Source organism: Mus caroli, unplaced genomic scaffold (assembly GCF_978045245.1).
Source record: "Mus caroli unplaced genomic scaffold, Mus_caroli_1 scaffold_14, whole genome shotgun sequence".
NCBI lineage: Eukaryota > Metazoa > Chordata > Mammalia > Rodentia > Muridae > Mus > Mus caroli.
The window spans coordinates 53,743,162-53,762,811 of record NW_028227269.1 but is presented as its reverse complement, the minus strand read 5'-3'; the positions used below and the strand labels follow the sequence as shown (position 1 = coordinate 53,762,811).

The 19,650-nt window shown below is 38.3% G+C and overlaps 1 protein-coding gene across 5 annotated transcripts in view; it reads left to right on the top strand.

Annotated features, from left to right (window-relative positions):
- Nucleotides 1-17,703, top strand: part of Ralgapa1 (Ral GTPase activating protein catalytic subunit alpha 1) — a 209,045-nt gene extending 191,342 nt beyond the window's left edge. For 2 of the 5 annotated variants that reach the window (XM_085830378.1, XM_021179389.3), the window contains 2 exons: nucleotides 7,792-7,916; nucleotides 16,305-17,703. In XM_085830378.1, the coding sequence (XP_085686504.1) occupies nucleotides 7,792-7,916; nucleotides 16,305-16,453 (274 nt within the window). In that variant the 3' untranslated portion in view covers nucleotides 16,454-17,703. Of the gene's footprint in view, nucleotides 1-7,791; nucleotides 7,917-8,448; nucleotides 8,480-16,304 lie in introns of all 5 variants that reach the window. The other 3 variants (XM_021179390.3, XM_085830379.1, XM_029484805.2) reach the window with 2 other exon arrangements.
- The last annotated feature ends 1,947 nt before the right edge of the window (nucleotides 17,704-19,650 follow it).

The window sequence follows — 19,650 nt, the reverse complement described above, 5'->3', positions numbered from 1 at the left end:
GGGTATTTTCAGAGACTTTGGATGAGTTTGAATTTTTAAGCCTGTTTATTTGAAGCTAATTTTTCTTAATGTATTTACATGAACATTGGTTAAAAAAAATGGGCTTATCAACTCTTCTGATGTTTTCATTTAATAGTTGACTGATTTATGAGCAATTATATATGGTAAAAATTTGTTCCACTTCAGCTTTCAGTAATAGAGCTATCCTCACACTGCCTTAGCACCTGCTATGGATTTTGAGTCATCTGGCAGCCATGGGACTCCGATAAAGAAGTACCAGGTGTCCTGCCTATCTCTAATTGAGATGCAGTGAAAACAATACAGACTTGGCAATATGGTTAAAAGGATGGATTAAAGCCCAGCTTTGTCTGCTCTGACAAATCGCAGCTTTTCCTAAATGGTGTAGATAGTGTCAGCTACTAAAGAATTTCATTAATTTAAGACATCATAAAAACAGACAGTTGATGATAACCTGTTGCAGACTTTTTGAGAAGGCCTTCTGCTGGTCAGATACAGTTAAACAAAATGATCTTTAGGAGACTTTGTCTTTGCTGCAAGTGAACTAGCCTGCAAGCTTCTTGAAGGATTTAGCTACAGTAGAAAAGAAATAGAATAGACCTTCCCCTGAAAAGCATTCGTTTACCAGACACTGCTTTGTAATGTAAACAAGAGTTTACATTCATTTCATAAAGTTCATAGGATACTTTCGTTCCCCTGTATATTTCAGTCTTACATGATACTTTACTACTAAGAGTAGCATGAGATCCTTGACATGTATTTGTAAAGTATATCTATCTATGCATATCCCAATAAAATTTATCAATGCTACTCAATGATTTTTGCCTTGCAATATATAAAGGTATTTCCTGGATTTCTAAAACTAAAATGTTAAATATCATTTGAATTCTTTTCTCATTTTTATGATAAACAAGGACTTTTAAAAACGATGGCATATATATTAAAAATACAATAACTATGGTGTAGTGATATAAACGTATTTTTCAAAACTTTCCAGCCTTAGAATTTGGACTAATGTTGGTTGTCTTTTTTGGGGGGGCGAGGGGGTTGAGACAGGGTTTCTCTGTATAGCCCTGGCTGTGGCTGGCCTGGAACTCACTCTATAGACCAGGCTGGCCTCAAACTCAGAAATTCGCCTGCCTCTGCCTCCCAAGAGCTGGGATTAAAGGCATGCGCCACCACACCCGGCTCTAATGTTGGTTGTCTTGACCAGCTCTGGAATAACATGCCTCCTCATAGCCTTTTTTTTTTTAAATTCTCCACAAAGCACTCAGATCAATAAAGTTAGATATATAAGATACTGGGGTATTAACTAAAAGACCAAGTTTCTAGTCCCAGATTGACTCAGCAGCAACTTTGATTTTGTACAAATTGCAATACTCCTCCTCCAGGTGAGACTTATTGCTGAATAAATGTTTTTCTGGCTGGGGTTGGCGAGGGGACATAGGCAGGCATGTGCGTGAGACTCACCTGAATCCCAAGCACTTGCAGGCTGAGGCAGGGTGATGGTGAGTTTCAGGTTAGCCTGGGCTCCGAACCAAGATTCTGTCTCCAAAAACATTAAACAAAACAAAAAACCAAAGCAACAACAAAAATAGGTAGCTCCTGAGTTTACTTTGGTTCAACTTCCTCTGGTTTCCTTGTGTGGGAACCAGCAGATCTGATGAAAGCTGCATTTGCGTTTCTGATCATCTATTAGTGCTCCAGTTTGCTCCTTCCACCCATCCACGTGAGAACAGAGGCAGACAACCATATTCTAACTGGGATAGTCAATACGTCTGCTGTACTAAATAATATTTTAAACTTATTTTTACATGCAGTCATGTTATTGGGAGGTTGAAGATCATCTTTATCTAAACGGTTTTCATGGTTTTTTTCCCCCTCAGAGAGAGACAGAGGAGAAGGGGAGAGGGAAGGAGAGAGAGAGGAGAGTATTAAAATGGTGTTGGTACTTTTCCCATCCCTGTGCCTATAGAATCTCTTTGCTGGTGCTAATTCTTTGAAACTGTGCTCTCTTAAATAGTCTCTAGCAGGGTTGGTAAATGGGGAAATGGGGAGTTCATGATCATCTTTGGCTGCACAGTGAGTTTTAGGCCCCTCTGGACTACTTAAAGCCCTGTCCCCGACCCCGATGGCACGGCAGTGTCGCTGCGGCACTCGGTAGACTAGAGGCTCTGTGGATGTTTATGCTCTGTTCCACTTGTTCATTTGCTGATTAAACAGGTGGAGAGACTGATGTCATAGGAGCAGAGGCAGAGGCCATGCATTGTTATCGTTGTAGTTTCAGTACCTAGCACAACTTGCAAAGCTAACTACAAATAGCAGTGGCCAGTTAGTTCTAATAATTTAAGTAGTACTCAATTTACAACCACTTAAATTACAACTCAGAGTACAATTTAACACTCTCCAATACAAATGTTCATTCAATAGTCAAAATTTAAAACTAATGGTTTCTGTCAGAATTCTCCCTGTGATAGTATTCTTGGAATCTTGAATACAAAGCAGAGACAAGAAACTTCTAATCCCCAAAGCTATAGAAAGTCACAGGCTGAGTGGAGAACATATGCTTCATAAGGGAGCGGGCATTTCCTGAGTAGGCTTTCTGCCCTCCCTAAAACTGCCATTGACAACAAATTTCAAAGCTTCAGGAATACTTTAAAAGAAACTATCTTTAGGGTGAGGGCTTTTCCCCCCTGTTTTTAGGAGATAAGTCAATAAGCTTATCTCCTAAATACATTAAACTTAAGAGAAAAATAAGTAATTGTAAAAATCTTTAATACTTGTTTACAATTACAATGTTCACAACACTTATTAATTACACTTTATTATATACTTAAAGTGTATATGCATGGAAACTTTCCATTTCTTTTAGTCCAATCATAAATGTACAACCGACTGAATCATGCCTTGGGATCAGTGATTACAAAACTAAAAATGAGGCTGGGCAGGGTGGTGCACACCTTTAATCCAGACACTTGAGAGGTCGAAATAGGTGGATCTCTCGGGGTTGGGGGCCAGCCTGACCTACACAGCAAGTTCTAGGACAGCCAGAGATATGTAATAGAGAAACCCTGTCTCAGAAAAAAAAAAAAAAAAAGGGAAAGGATGTTTGTTTCTCATGGTACAGGCAGTTTAAAATTATAGTTTTAAGAAAATTTGTCGAGACCTAAGGTTGTAACTTCTTTAAGACCAGTCTCCCTTTTTGTCTAGTCTCCTTGCAGTTTAATAAAATGCAAAGATTTACTGCTTAACCATTTTTCATGTTGAATTTTCTTATGTCAGACTAAATCAAAAAGCCCTCTGTATCGAGCACACTAAGAAGCATTATTACAGAGTCCTGACACATGAATATTGGTATATTTTTGGTGGGTGGATGCTCACTTTGTAGCCTAAACTAGCCTAGACTTTAAGACCTCTTACCTCAACTTCCTAAGTGCTGAGATTGCAGGTATGTGCAAGCATGTCTGGCAACAAAGTTATATTTCCTACCTCAGCACTGAAAACTTGCCTCAGACCAGAGCATGGTGGAGAATACCTGTAGTTCCAGATCAATCCCTGTGCTCAGTGTCAGCTTGGGCAGGATAAAAACAGAGAGGGAAAGAAAGGAGGGGGAAATATAAAAATAGCACCTACTATTTACAAAGACGTGCACCAAACCTTAAACTAGACAAAAATAATACATTGGCTGTATTGGTCGCATTGCTGCAGGGGAGCGGATTTGTCCAGCAGAGTAGGTGAAGAGTAACCTCACTAAAGCCATTTGTGCAGTTACAGTCCTTACATTTGGGTACATTGCAAAGGCCATTCTCCTTCATAAAAGTATCGGGCGTACTTTTAAATAAAGTTTTAGTTCAAGAAATGTGTAACAGCATTTGTATCTCTGTAGCAATGAAAATAGATAATTCTCAGCACATGTATAGGGGACCTTTGAGTTAACCGTGTGTTTGTAGTCTTTAACGCCCTAATAAAGTGAAGAGAAGCAGATGGTGATATCTCTAAAAACTGTAGAAAGGAGAATTCAAACTTATCTTTCTAGGGCCAAGGTAAAACTGGGCTCATTTTCTTAACAGCCTGTCTTGAAATTTAAAATTAAAAGCAATTACTCAAAGGTCTACTAATGTAAGCCTAATGAAGTTCAGCTTAGCTTTAAACTATTTCTTTGTGACAGAGCATGTGTAGTGCCCTTCATTATTTTCAGAATTGTAATATCCCTTCCCCTTTCCTGCTTTGCAGAAAATACAAGGACAGAGGATTAGTGGATAATTATATTGCTATGATTACAGCACCTGTGTGGGTGGGGAGGGTAGATGTGTGTGTGTGTGTGTGTGTGTGTGTGTGTGTGTGTGTGTATGTGTGTCTTTGTGAGGGGGTGTGGGGATGTGTGAATGGGGGAGGGGTGGAAGTAAATGTGTGTTTGACAAGCCATTTCTATAATTCCTACCAGCTAAAATTTTTAAGCTAATTTTACCTTGAAATGTTTTAAAATTTACAACAAACACTTCTATGAATTCAACTGAGATCTGCACTTTAAATTTTAGTTCTGAATATTTGTGTTAGTTCTGTGTAAGTTTATCATCTTACCCAGTTCAGCATTTTAATTTTAATGCTATTGACAGCACTCACTCATAGTAGGAATATAGCTTGAGTTGTTCTCTTTTTGCTACCCATTGAGTTCATGTGTGCTGCCCAATTTTAAGGTACCAGTAACTCTTCCCTAGAGAGCTGCCTCTCTAAGAGTCTGACCTTCTAGGAAGAGGCACAGGCTTTAGCTATAACTGCAGATGCTGAGGCTACTCTCTAGAGCTCTAAAAATCATTACAGTTGTGAAAGTGCCTTTGCTATGAATCCAGGACTGGTGAAGTTTATCACATCTCGTAATTATGTTTTCTGAACCAAAAATTGTGAAGGTGTGTGGTATGTACTGTAGATTGAGTTGGTTCATCTTTATATTATTTAATTTGGCTACAGTCAACCTGAAACTATAAAGAACATTTACTTTTAGAGGATGGGTTACTCTAGGCTGTAAGAACTCACCAAGCTAACAGTACTTTCTGAAGCTAACCCACAAAAAAGAAATTTGAGGGGCTAGCCTGTGCTAATGTAGCCACAGCTGCCCGTTTAAGAACTCACTCTTTCACGTAGGTTTACACATCTCAAAATTAAGATGACTGGTTTCATTAATGAAGAGTTATTGGCATTTTATTAGCTGCATTGTATATTTTATATAAAACTGAAATGTTGCATATCTGGAAAACCTTCCTTTTACAAGACTGTGTGCTATGGATTAGTGTTTCTTCAGTTTACAAACCTTTTATATAGCACAGTAGGGCACCCTTCAACATTAGTCACCTAATTTTTTTTTTTTACCTTGATGAATTTGGCACATTGGAACTATCCTCCTTGTTTTAAAAATATTAACAACTGCTTTTTTCTGCCTAGTTTTTAAATGTAAACTCTAAATATAATAAGATAAAGTAAAATATTTCATTTATAGGCCCTCTGAAAGTAGAGCATTTTCAAAGCAGGTAGGTGTCTCCACCCTACTTTTCATGAAGCATTTTACCCATTCAAGCAGACTTTTAAAAACAGCTTGTTTTGATAGCAGACTGTTCTCCTGTGGGCCTTCAGCCTTTGCTTCCTGGCAGCACCTTTGGTGCGAAAAGAGAGTGATCAATTGGGAGACTATCAGTGCCAGCATGCATAGAGTGATAAGTTAACACACCACTGGGAATTTCTAGGGCCCACCAAGATACTTCACTTCTAATGTGCTAACAAGCTCACTTTTCTACCTCTTGCCTCTTCAGTTATTTTTTTTCTCAGAAGAGCTTAGAAGTTGAGTGCATCAGGCATAATGAAAAGCTCTGTAGGAGGGAGAAGCAATAACCCCATTTTTCCCTTTTCAGCCAAATAGAAAATTAGTTTCTGGTAATACACAAAGGCCAGTATTTTTTGTACAAGGGGCACTGCTGTGAATCAAAGGACTCTATTAACTGCAGAAAATTCGGCAGCTGTGAATCTCCCCCAATGAAAAAAGTACTTTCCAACAAGTTGTGAGATATGTGGTATTATTTAGATTGAGCCGTCAGCTTCATCCTCTTCCCCTTGGAACCATAGATCTTCTCTTTAAATGTGCAATGTTAGGTCTTTATGTTAAATTTGCCTCAGAAATGTCTGCTACCCTTCCATAAAATCCTTCTTCACCATCAGTCATTTTAATACAACATCTTATCCTGTTGCTGTGTATTTCAGAAAGAAAATTCTTTTGGAGTTCAACCACAATGTGCAGAATTGAGAATAATAAATTATAAAGAAGTAGAACCCAGGTTATTTCAATATGTGATGCAAAAACATAAATTGTAATCCAAGAAAATAGTATACAAGCCATTAAAAGGGCAACGATCCTTCAAAGTCAAGTCGCAGGGGTACTCCATCTTGCCTCTTGACTAGCAAGCTTTTTGCCACCTCTTAGTAAACTTTTGTGAATGTACCTGTCCATGATATCGTCCACTGAATTATCAGTTTAAATTATCTCCCAAATGATTTTTTCCTAGTTGGAGTTGTAATTCCTAGAATTATAGAACTGAAATACTGAATTGTAATTTTTAAAAGAAAACAACAAATTTTAAGATGGAAAGACTGGAAAATGGCTCTTGGCGGGGGGGGGGGGAATCAATGGAAAAAGCAAAAACAATGGGTGAATTTTTACTGTCCTATTTAAATGTCTTTCCATTGTCTTTGTTTAAATGTCAACATTGCACACCAAGGACAGCAGGAAAACTTAAAGCCTCGAGAAGAAACGTTAGGTGATTTCTCAGTTCAGGAACTATACGACACGAAGTCGGCATGTGCTTTCTCCTGATAATTGTCTGCTGCTACCTGCTGCTCTGCATTTTGACAGCCATTTCCATAGTTGCTTTCATGAACAACAGAAATATTCTCTCCCTTTCTTGCCCTTTCTATGCTAACAGCACAATCAGACCTGCAGAAACAGGAAGCCTGGAGTGGGTTGTTCAAAAGCAACAACACTTCCAGGTACTGGTTGCTTGTCAATAGTATCAGGGAATAATGTGTGCTGAGAGAGAAGTCCAGTCTCTCTCTGTCAGTGTCAGGATCCTGTAGATGCTTTGTTGGACAGTACTGAGGAGTCCCGTGGACTCTTTGCAAATATTCGAGCTCGTTTCAGTGTTGTAATTGATGGGGTATTTTTTTTCCTGACACACAGATTCAGCTATGCATTTATCTTAACTGCATGGAGTTATTTGAGGATTATAGCAACAGTAGTCTTCCATTCAAAATGAGAACAATTGTTGAGAAAATACAGGGATTTTTTTTTTAACTGAGGAAGATATGCAGGAATTTCACAGTAAGCCTTTACAAATAATAAAAGGGAAATTTGGGACATGGTATTTTAGGCAGGAGTGTAATTTTATTGAATGGCTTTTGTGAGTAAACCTGCAGATAAAAGTTGATTAACAAGATAAGATGGGCCAGCCTGACCAGCTAACAGTTGAATCTTTTCTCAAACTATTCTAATAATAAATCGGTATTATAATTATTCTCTAGTAAACTTTCTGTTAAACTACCATTTGTCATGGAGTCAAGAGAAATAAACTTCCATTTAGAAATACATCTTTATACTTTAAAAGGTGGCACTTGTGGTCATGTATAAGCACAGAGAACAGTACACTAATGATGCACTATTGTGGTCCTCTCAAAATGTGCTTGTTGATAATGTCCAGAGCATCTCAGTCCATCCTTAACAGAGGGAATCAGCTATGAGGAGAGAGCACGCTACCTGCAAACAATTGTCCAGCACCATTTAGAGCCAACAACATTTGAAGACTTTGCAGCACAGGTTTTCTCTCCAGCTCCCTACCATCATTTCCCTGCTGACGCAGGTAAGAGTAAAAGAAAGTGCTGGTCACTCGTCACAAACCCAAAATGCAATACCCTTTTCTTCTCAATCTTGGTTGAATAAAATTCTGATCATAGAAATATATTATCCATGACTGTTTGAGTTTGGCCTGTAAATTTAATTTGTTTTCTTTCATCTAAATGTGGTTCCTTAAATATCCAGTAATCTTCATCAAAGTACATGATCCATATCTTACCATAGCCACTGGCTCTTGCTTTTCCTGAGAATCTGAAGTATCTGTAGAGGGAACTCTCAACTGCAGAGGATCAAATTTTATGGCCAAGAATACAGTGTACCATCTCTAGTAACTTTACAAGTAAAGCTAAACCAGTCTAGATTAAAAGCACTTAGTACAGCAAATTATGTTATAATATTTGAAGATTTTAAGAGGGTACTGCATTAATACATTTAACTAATTTTAAAGAAATCAGCAATAAAAATGACTCATGGCCTTCCTTTCTGTAATATCGTGCACTTCTTATGATTGTTTTATTTATTTTATTTTCCCTCTTTAGATCATTAAGTGTCAGTTCTGTTTATCTGAAGGTAAGACAAAGTGTCAACCAAAACTTCTGTCCTTCTCCATCTCCTATTCCAGAGTTAGCAAGCGCTGTGCTTGTAACTCAGCAGTAAGAAAACTTAACACTGGCCTGGTTCATACTAAACATTTCAAAATTTATCACTAAATTGTTCCCGAGAACTCTGCTAACTAACCCAGGTCTGCATGAAACACTAACCCGGTTTGGGGATAAAGTAACTCATGATAGGCTCCTTGAGTAGAGTGAGTCCCCCTGGTTGTATTGACTTTCTGTTTGTTTGTTTCTCAGCATGAAAAAGTAGCTCTATGGAACTGACATCATGTGTCTTTGTACTTTTGCAATGCATTCTATTGTTACCGATAGCTGAACTCATCCTTTGGGTTTTGTCTGTGTGCCTTGCACTGCACTAAGCGCTGAGATGTGGTACACAAGGGCAGCATAAAGAGCACACCAGGGACTTGGCCACAGTAAACTACTTCTGACTCTTCTTACATCAAACACAGTTTTATATCCAATAAATTTAAATTCATAGCACATTTTAACCTAGTCTATTTTTAAATGAAATATAATTCTCATTTGAGGTTTCATTAATTAAATTAAAACTTTCCTTCCAGTAATAATTAATTTTCCATCAGAAAAATAATTTTACCAAAGAACTTAGAAACCTTCCAAATAATATAAAAGCCCTAGCAAAGAGAAAACATGTCATGCTGGGTTAAATCCTTTGAAAATAAGAAAAAAGTGTAAGATTCGCTTTCACAGACAAAACACTATATACAACTATTAAATCAATTTTGCAGTAGGATAAAAAGGGGAAGGAAGGTTATCCAAGGTAGATTAGTGAGCAGCAAGATGAAAATACTTCTGTCTACTGGGCTCTGTCATTGTCAGTCACAGAGAACACCTTATTAAAGAGATAGGGATGATACATTTGTAGCCACATGTTTCATGACCAGAAAATACTGGTAGACCACACTGGGCTGGCTCTCTGCTTCTGTGTACAAATCTTATTCCATTTCTGTTGTTATTCACCAGCAAAAATCCTTAGTGCTTATCATCTTAAAGTCTTCTTCTCATTCTATGTACTTTCCTGCACATGTAGCAGATACACACATAGGAAATAAGAAGTATTGTGAGCTTCGGAGACATTAGCACAGGATGTTGTTACCACAGCCATTCAAAGCTCTGTTGACCTCATTTTTAATGTATCAATCTTATTATGAATTTACTCAACAAGATACTTGATGTGACTATTATCTAAACAGAAATAAAAATGTGAATTTCAACATGGACCTAATAATGTGTTACAATTTTTTTAGTTAACTTTTAAAATTGTCTCTGCCTTTAGGACCATCAGAAACATGCACTCTGTTTTTATAAAAGGTGTTCTACCTCTGAATGACATATAGCCGTATTGCTGAGTATATTTTTGCAGACTTTAATAGTTACGACAAATTTTTATCAGAATAGTGTTCAGTTTAACACAATTAAAAACTATAGCCACAAAACATAATATCTGAAGAATAATTTTTTCTTCCATTTATTTCTCTTCATTTTCCTGTCATATTTCACCTCTTACATAGAAAACTATCTTTTAAACTTTTAGTCAAAATGAGAAACTGTGAAACAAGCCACATAGCAATTTGAACCTGACTGCTACTTTGCAGAACCGAAATAGAGTGTTGTTGTTGTTTTTGTTGTTGTTGTTGTTGTTGTTGTCATTTTAGACAGTCTTACTGTGTAGCCCAGGTTAGCTTTGAACTCCTCTGAGCACTAGGATTATAGACTTGCACCAGCCAGCACCCATGAGCAAATTCATTTTTAATCATAATGAAGTTTGTTCCGTTCAGGAAGTGGATTGTTGCAGTTGAAAGTCAACTTTAGATATCCTTTGTATATAAACAATGCTAGTCAATAGTAATAACCTTGAAATTAAGTTTTTAAAAAATGGTAGTCCACAGATTATAGTCCTGTCGCCAACCCAGTAATATACTTTATCTAGACTCAGTAGAGTAGTACTGAAAACTGTATTCATCAGGGACTGCAAGAGTAGCCCAGTGGTAGAATGTATGTTTACCAGACCCAGAGCCTTGGCTGAGCTCATGCCCTAAATGGGGAAGAACTGTGTGTGTGTGTGTGTGTGTGTGTGTGTGTGTGTGTGTGTTTACATAATTCTGTTCATGTAAAACTTCCTGGTTAACAGTATCTGCTAATAGTGATGACATTTAAATCTAAAAAGATTTTTCTTGTAACTTTATTTAAATAGATATGAAAGATTTCAGTGCACCATAATTGATCCATAAATTTTTTAACTCTATTTTCTCAAAATGTACTGTCTGTGCACTAGACTGATAACTTAAGGGAACTTATTTTCATCCCTAAGGTCATTGAGGGAAATACTGTGATGTCACTCTGTGTTGCTCTTCCATAACGACATTAAAATGTTATTACATTTTTCTTGACCTTTCATTTTTTTAAAAAAAGTTACAGGAAAAAATTGTTTTATCTTTGTCAGGCATGAATGTGAAAAATATCAACGATATTGTAAAAAATATCAAATATATATGTATATATATACACATATATATACACACATACATATAGATATAGATATATCATACATTTCTTCTAGCTGTAAACTTGAAAACAAAAATCATTCTTGACCCTGGCCAGATTACAGTGATAATTTTAAAATATTCATATTTTCCCTAATGTTACCTTCTTTTTTCAATACTGTCCTGGGGTTTTTTTATAATAGAAATTATAAAGTGCTATTAAGGAACATAATTCTACTTTTGCTGTGTACACAATAAATACTTAGTTTGTATTTCTCAATTTCTCCATTAAAAATATACCCATAATTATTCTAGTACTATGTATTTTTATTATATCAACCATAAAGATTGGGTAGTATATCTTAAATTATTTGTAAGCCTCTATTACTACCTTCTTTTAGGTTGTTTTTCAACATCTTAGCTATTGAATTCTTTAACAGTTAAAGAGTTGACTGATAACTTTATTACCTACATGTATAATATGTAGATATAGATACATCTATTCACATATACCACTTTTTATAATTACTTTTAGAAAAATCTATGATTCAGATTTTTATCTAGAGAAAAATTATAAAAATTATTTCATTATAAAAATAATAAATGTTAAAATATAATTATTCAAATAAATTATGTCATCAAAATCAGAAAAAAAATACTTAGGGTATCTGTGAAGACATAGAGTGGCACCCAGCTCCCCTCATTCTAACTTCAGTCTTGCTGTTAATCCCATGCTAGGAGACACATGTGTAAATAGGCTAGGCTGTGTGGCTCTCCGTCAGCCTTTCTGAATCTTTGAGGAGGACACGCCAGCAGAATTAGACAATGGCTTAGGTACATTAAGCTCAATGTCTTTTTAATGCTATTTTAAACTTTCCTCCAAGACATTGAAATAATCTAAACTAAAATGTTTCCGCTCCTTCAGAAGATACTTATTATAAAAAACCTAAACATTACTTATAAGTGTCAATATGAAAATGAGTTTTCTTGAGGATATTATCACAATCTATAAATGTGATACTTGTAAAGGTCAGATTCCTGCTCAAATCTATTCAGTAGTTATTAGTCTGAATATCTTCTGGTCCGTATCTTGACCTTGGAAGTTTGGCTTTTACGTTATTGACCAGTAGATAGAACTGACTTAAGTAACATAGTTTGTGGGATAATTGCTGGGCTCACCTTTCATATAGAACATTCATTTGGATGTAAAGCTTTTGTAGTAAAAATAATAAAGGAATGATTGAGTGTGGGACACTGCCTACTGCAGTCTGTGGACCCTTTCATTCAGTCCTAACAGCATGTCTGTGCAATTTTGCAAGAAGAAAGAAATGGCCCGTTCCCCCACACACACCCCACTCCCCCCCACCACCACCACCCCACACACAGGTGGTGAGGTCAGCACCGTCCTGACCCTGCCTGCCTTCAGAGCTCATGCTCTCAGCACCAAGCTGGCCAGCAAGGGAGGCTGCTTTCAGCCCCCCCACCCCCGCCCCTTGCTGTTGCTATGGGGAGAAGGGGAGCAAGGGACAGAGGGAGGGAGAGGGAGGGTGGAGGGAGATTATTCAATACCCACCATGTTTACAGCTCAGAAACTGTTTGTGGGGCTCTACTTTTTCTCTTGAAAAGTCCTTTTAAAAAGAGTTCTAGGGTTGCCAAGGAAAACGTATGTTTTGAAATCAAATTGATCTGGATTTAAATTGTAGTCCTGACATTTATACCACATGAAGTCAAATCAGGCTGTGCTCTACCAGTTTTCTCATTTGTCAAGAGGTGAAATGCAAGACGCCTGGCCTGGTTTATTCAGATCTACAGTAATAGTCTTTGAATGGCTTAAAATGAAACCACTTGTTTGTCTGTATTTCTGTTCAGTTTGTTTTGAATAATGTGTTGCTTCCTTTATGACAGTTTGGGGCTGAGTCTATGTAATCTTAATCATTGAATCTGTAAACAACATTAGAAAACAGTAGGCTTATTGGGGTAATCTGACCTTAAGGCTGTATTTTATAGCACTGTCAACATAAGAGAAGATAACCCCTTTGATTTCTAGAAGTTAAACCTAAATGTATATTACAGATATTCTCCACGTTGGAATGAATATATTTCATAGGTGATCATTTTCTCCAAAAAATATTTCTAGTTTCTACCCTTCCTTCCAAATCCTCATCTGTTCTGATTCAAAGTCTCCCATTTACTCTGTGAGCTTTTATGTGGCCATCCTTACTTTGTCCCTGTTACACACCAGACTCTGCTGCACCTCATTAATCTGCACACCTTAACAAGGCAGTTATTGTTGTCTCCATTTCACAAACAAGAAAATTACTCCAGTCAGCTTGCCCAAGTAAATAACTAATAAAGCAAGACATGGACCAGCAGATAAGGTGCTTGCCACCAAGCCAGACAAGCCCGAGTTGGATTCCCCAGGGACCACATGGTAGAGGTAAAGAACTGACGCTCACAAGCTACCTTCTGACTTCCACACATGCATCATGACATCTACCTGTGCAGAGAGAGAGGATAGGTAGGTAGGAGGGAGGGAGGGAAGGAGACAGATAATAGATGTAAATATATAATTATTATTGTAATAAAGCAAGAGACCAGAAGCCTAGGACCCCACTCTAACACATTCCCATTGTGGTTTGTCTAATTGAAGGTACTTTCAAATTTACAATATTTTAAAGACTTTATTAGCCAATAACTTTAGGAACTTTTAAAGCGGTCATGTTTGTCAGCAGATAATACAGACCAAACCAAATTAAATTTTAAGAAAACATTTATGTTTCCATTTGAAATGTCTGTGGTGCCTCCCAAAGTCATATCCATTATATCATCTATGATAGTTTATTGTAATCAGCATGCAGTATATACCACCTTGTACAGTCAAATGTAGACACAACCTGTGAAGTACCGTGGAGTGAGAGGGTTAGTGCATAGAAATAGGAGCCCTGGGTACTTTTTAAGCTACCCTGGAAGATGCAGAATGATAGAAATAACTCAGTAATATCTTTATGACTCACATGATGTGAATCAATAATTAGAAAAAGTAGGGTATAGTAGGAGATGGCAAGGGTGAGTGTATCCTTTACAAATCCAAAACTGAGGCCTGCCTCCTGGGAGCTGCGACGGACTGTGTGCTGAATATAGTCCATGTTTCATTTGTAAGAGTGTAAGCATGAGACCTACCCGGCTGTGCCTCCGTTCATTTCATCTTAATTACATGAAATTTAGTCATTTTAATGTGGCTATAGCTCTCTCATTACACAGTGCCTATCTTGAGGTCTTATGACCAAATTGTGAGACAATAATAAAGACATAGCAAAGCTGCTGGTTTTGAAGGAAGTATTTTCTACCTAGAGAAGCAGGGTGTGCAAGCACCAGCCAAAGATCCTTTCTTTTCTGTTGTTTAAAAGTAGCGAAAGAACAGTGCTTCTCACTGTCAAACTGCCTGCAAGACGGAAAGAGTTTCAGCCGGTGGGAGCAGCTCCAGAGGTTCTTTATACTCCGTTTGAGGAGTAAGAATTACAGGAGTAAAGATTCCTTATTGGGCGGCTTGAAAGCAGTGTTCTCAGTACAACCCCTGTGGTGATGCCTGTCAGGTCTCTGCTCTATCCAAGATGAGAGCAACAAACTCAGCACTTGAATATCGAGTGTGGCAAGGAATTTAAATTCTTAATTTTAATTACATGAAATTTAAACATTTTAATATGGCTATTATCCTATTACACTGTCTATCTAAAGATCTCATGACTGAGTTGTAAGCCAGTCTCAGTGCAGTGAACACATTAGGCAGTGGATGTTTCTCGGCTCTCTCACGGACTCTTTTCCTGTTCTCTTTCCTATTTGAACTTGTCTTGTTAGTTGGTAAGTATGGCATCTGACCTTGGGGCACTGGCCATTGTGGAGCATCAGCACCTTAACCCATTGCATGCCAGTTGTGTTCATAATAGAAACCTGGATGTTCGGTTGCTCGGGTAACTCGTGCCTGCAGTTTCCCTCACATCTGCCTCCGTTTGCTCTTTTGTTCTCCACTCTGCTCGCTAGGCCATTTCTTCCTTCACAGCAGAAAGGCATGCACTGCTAGTTCTGTTCCTCCAAACCTCTGCTAGAGACGCTGCCCTCAAGGTAACAGCCCTGGGAGGGAAGACCTCTCCACAGAGCAGCACCTATTCTGCACCAGGAAGCCCAGCTACCTCTCCTTGTTGGCTTTTTCAACCCTTGTGCCAGGTTTCCCTAGGTGAATTGTGGACATATAGTCTCTGAATAGTCTAGTCTGCATTGCTGGGACCCAACTCAGATCATTGGCAAGAGTAAACATAAACAAAATACTTGCTGCTTTATTTATTTAATAGTCCAGCTTTGTCTCAGTTAGAAAGGTGTTAGAGAAGATACTTTGGGCGGGCCAGAGTGACAAGTTAGTTTCCACTAAATATGTGTATTTGTCCCTAAGTATAATTGTCCCATTTAGTCTTTAAAGTACTTTGGAGAATCCCTTGGGTGGTATACATTCTTAAGATACCTCAGTAGGATCTGATAAGGAGTACATTTTTTCTTTTACAAATACGTATACCTTCAGTTTAAGCATAAGTATTTCATTACATAGAAATACTAGCATAGTTATTCCTAAGCCCAAAGTATCAGTGATGCTCTGGAAGAACTGCCCTCTAAGTGAAACAGGATTTTCCTTGAATGTGTTTTGCCTATTTTAAAATTCTATATCTACTAGTTCTACTGCTAGCTATAAACGTCTAAGCTAATGAACACAAAAACAGATGCCTAAAGACATTTTCTGAAGTCAGTTTGTCTTTTCCTTTTAGCTTTCAAATGAAAATTCCTATATTTTTCCCTCTCCCAAGAATTTGCCTCCTTCTGTAGCCTACTTAAGTGCAGAGCATGGTCTCCTAAGGGCCGTCCTGTTTGCGCCTGCGTGTGCTAGTGTCAGATGCTCGCCGGCTGTCAGTGATGAGGCTGCTCTTCTTCTCACTTCCCTTTGCCTTCCCTGCATGCCAGTGCTGCTTTGGATTCCTGTTCTTCCAGGCCCAGAGATTGTATTTCCAGTTGCCTTTTCCAGGCCCGATGACTGGTGCTTTCTTTAATATGATGGCATGAGTCACCAGATCACAGGGTTTTAGTAAGCTTTGGGGAACAGCAAGGCTAGGACTTAATTTTTTTTTACCTCTAAAGTCCTTACAAAGGGTTGGAATCCTGCTTCAGATTAGCAGCAGAAAGGTTGTTCTGGTGTGAGAAGCGGAAGAATCCTAATGTGCTCCCTCTTTCCTGCAGGATCCTACCCAGAGATTCCACCCAGTGACGCTCCCCCAGCAGCACAGGTAGACGGGGCTGACCTGGCCTCTCCCATGTCTCCTCGAACTAGCAAAAGCCGCATGTCCATGAAGCTGCGTCGGTCCTCTGGCTCAGCCAATAAATCCTAAGGAGACAACCAGCCTGGCAGTGAGCAGCAGTAGCCGCACTGATCAGCAGTAGTGTTAACTCTTTCAGGCCTCACGTGTTTGCCGTAACACTCATGCTCCTTCCTGTGCGTTTATTTGAAAAAACACTGGACTTCAAGTAGTTTTCAACTTACTATTTTAAATTTGGACTATTTATTTAATTCAGGGTTTTTCCACACTCCAAGCTGCCATATTTTGAGGGTTGAGTTTTATTCCATACTTCACGTTCCTAGATAATCATGTCTAAGTGGTGTTACCTTCAAGTTCATGATGAATGTTGAGACAAGATATAATTGGACAGATAGTCTTGTGGTTGTTTATTGTGCCTCATTACAACTTTATGATTCAATAACTACATAGTTTTTACTAATTTTTTTGGCGGTGCTGGGAATAGAAGCCAGTATCCCAAGCATGCTAGGCAAGCGCACTGTCCTTCACAGCCCAGTGCTACACATTTAAATTAATGGAAGCATTTAGAGAGCTAGAGCAAAGCTGCACATGTGTTTGTCACACAGGCTGCACACAGAGTGTCTGTGTTACAGAGAGAAACACTCGTAATGGCAGTGCAGCAGCTCAGATTCCAACTGAAATTACTTACATGTGGTAACATTTTCTTCCCAAGTCGGTGTCTCATTTCTGGGCAGTGCAGGGGATAGCACAACATACTCAGTACCCAGGAAACCCACCACTGACCTTTGATTTCCGTTTAGCTTCCAGACAACTTTGTTCTGCCTTTTTAGATGGCATCACTGCTAAATGCTGTTTGTGTTTTGAGGCTGTGGTCTTTTATTATTGACCAGTTTATCCTGGTGTGTCTCTGTGTACTGTCTTAAGTACCAAAAAAGGTGATGGAGAAAAGGGGGAAAAACTTGTTTTTGCTCAAATTATGTGTATTGTTAAAAAGCAATGGAACATGGCCCACAAGTCTAAGTTAAATATAATATTTTAGTACTAAACTTGGCTGCAGGTGCAGGTTGGTATGCACCCCACCTCCAGAAGTATTTCCTGTAGTAAATAAGCAGTCTCCTTTTGTTTAACATGGGCATCTCCTAAGGAAATGTAGCATGACTGATACCAACTGCATGTGTAAATATATCATTCTGACAAACCACAGAGTATAAATTATGTATCATTCATGTAGTGTCTACAGATTTGTAATGGGACAAAAAGATGACATGGTATTTAATAAAACAAAATAAAAAAATATTCTTCACACTTCCTGTCCGTGATCGTATTCTATTGTGTATGTTTTCAGACACTGGGAGCTGAGCCATCCCCCTGTGGTATCTTAGCTAAGCATGAAAAGTCAAGGAGTGAGTCCATTCTCAGCAGCAGGACCGTGGTTCTCAGCCCCTCCCGCCCCCCGTCCATGCGAGCACTCACTAAGGACCGAAATCAATGTGGCCGTCTCTTGGAATTTGACTTTTTACATTTTCAGTGGTTTTAAATATATTTTCAGGAATAGAATTTTCTGCCAATTTTTTCTAAGCAAATATTTAGAGTTCCTGTGTACTTTTTTATGGAAATTAATCTTATAAATAAAAACAATCAAATGAGAAAAGACAGCCTGTAGGAATGTGATTAAGCACTGTAGAGAGTTTCCCTGCAGCCAACAGAAAGAAGTTTTCAAAGGAAAAATCAAATTTAACTCCTTCCATATTTCTGTTGGATTGATAACTGGTAACAAGATGGGGAGAAAATGCTGACTAGAAACAGTGAAACTAATTAGCACCACTTATTTAATTCCTGTCATCTCCAGGTAACAAAAAACAAACAAAAACAAACAAAGCTTGTTCTGTTGTCTGCTGCATCCACGGTGGGGCGGGCGCTCTGCAGAGTTTTAAAGTAGTCGCTGCTCTCGTGCACGGCACTGCTGCAGTCTGCAGCTAGACTTCAAAGGAGGAATGCCTGCTGCATTTCAGCACCAATATATTCATTTGCAAGATATAGTGTCTCCTGCCTTTGTATTCTGTCAGAATAGGTCCCTCGGAATCTAAAGGAAAATACTGGGGAGGTAAGAAATGTGTCCTTAAAAATACCCTGTATTCAACCATTTCCTAAGACAGAATAAAACAGGCACAGTCTACATACATTTATTTGGCAGAACCATTCTTACAAATCCATTTGTCAAAGAGCACTCTGCCAGTGTCCCAGACTCTGGCCATTGATGGAATAGTTACAGAATACACACTGGATATGATTTACAAAAAGAAATTCAAAAGTTGCTCCTGAAAAGAAAATATAAAATATTGAGTGAATTGCCATTCAGTTCATGGTGGATTGCAGGTGTTAACATCCCCCTTAGGTTGAACAGTTTATGATGTAATATGCAGCAGATTTACAGCATAATCATTACATAACTTAAGTGAAATCTTGCTATAAAAACATTCACACTTGAGGAACGAGTATTGTGTTTTTTTAAAGTTATGTAGAGAAAATGTTTAGCTCCTCCTAACACAGCACGTGAAATAGTAAACTTGGAGGGCACAACAACTCCTTCTCAGTAAGCAACACCTTCCCGGCCTCCAAAGCCTAACTTAAAAGAAGGGACTAATACATTCAATTAAGGAAATAAAGTCCCAGGGACATTATCACACCAGACAGCAACAGCCTCAGATTCCCTGTCCATTTACGCCGGTCTGAGTCTTCCCTCCCTTCAGGTTTGACATCAGTCACAAAGCTTGAGTCACAGAATATACAAGACAAAAAAAAAAAAAAAAAAAAAAAAAAAAAAAAAATCTGACCCTATTGAGACAGAAACGACTTAAGTGCCTGTGGTGGCAAAAGGAAAAAAAAAAAAACGTTGGTGACTACCAAATTAGGTAGAATCTTGTGTAGACAGACTTGCAGGCGTTCACTGTGATTTTCCATAGGAACTACAAACCCAAGGGAATCCATTGGGGTCTCCAGCGTTTTAAGGAAGGGGAAATCCCATGATAGTGGGAATGAGGACTTGAAGCTGTCAGCGTTGACTGTGAATTTTTATGCCAAATACATACCTGCTCTAGAGAGGGGGTTTTACATCTTGTTGCCCTCTCCTCAGGCAGATCATGACTGAAAGAGTTTTAAGAGGGAAGGTATGGGAAGGAAACTGGAAATTGCAAGATGAAGAGAGCCCCACAGGAGTTCCCGTATTATTTTCTCCAAGCCATTCTCGAAATCTCGACAGGCCTAGGTCC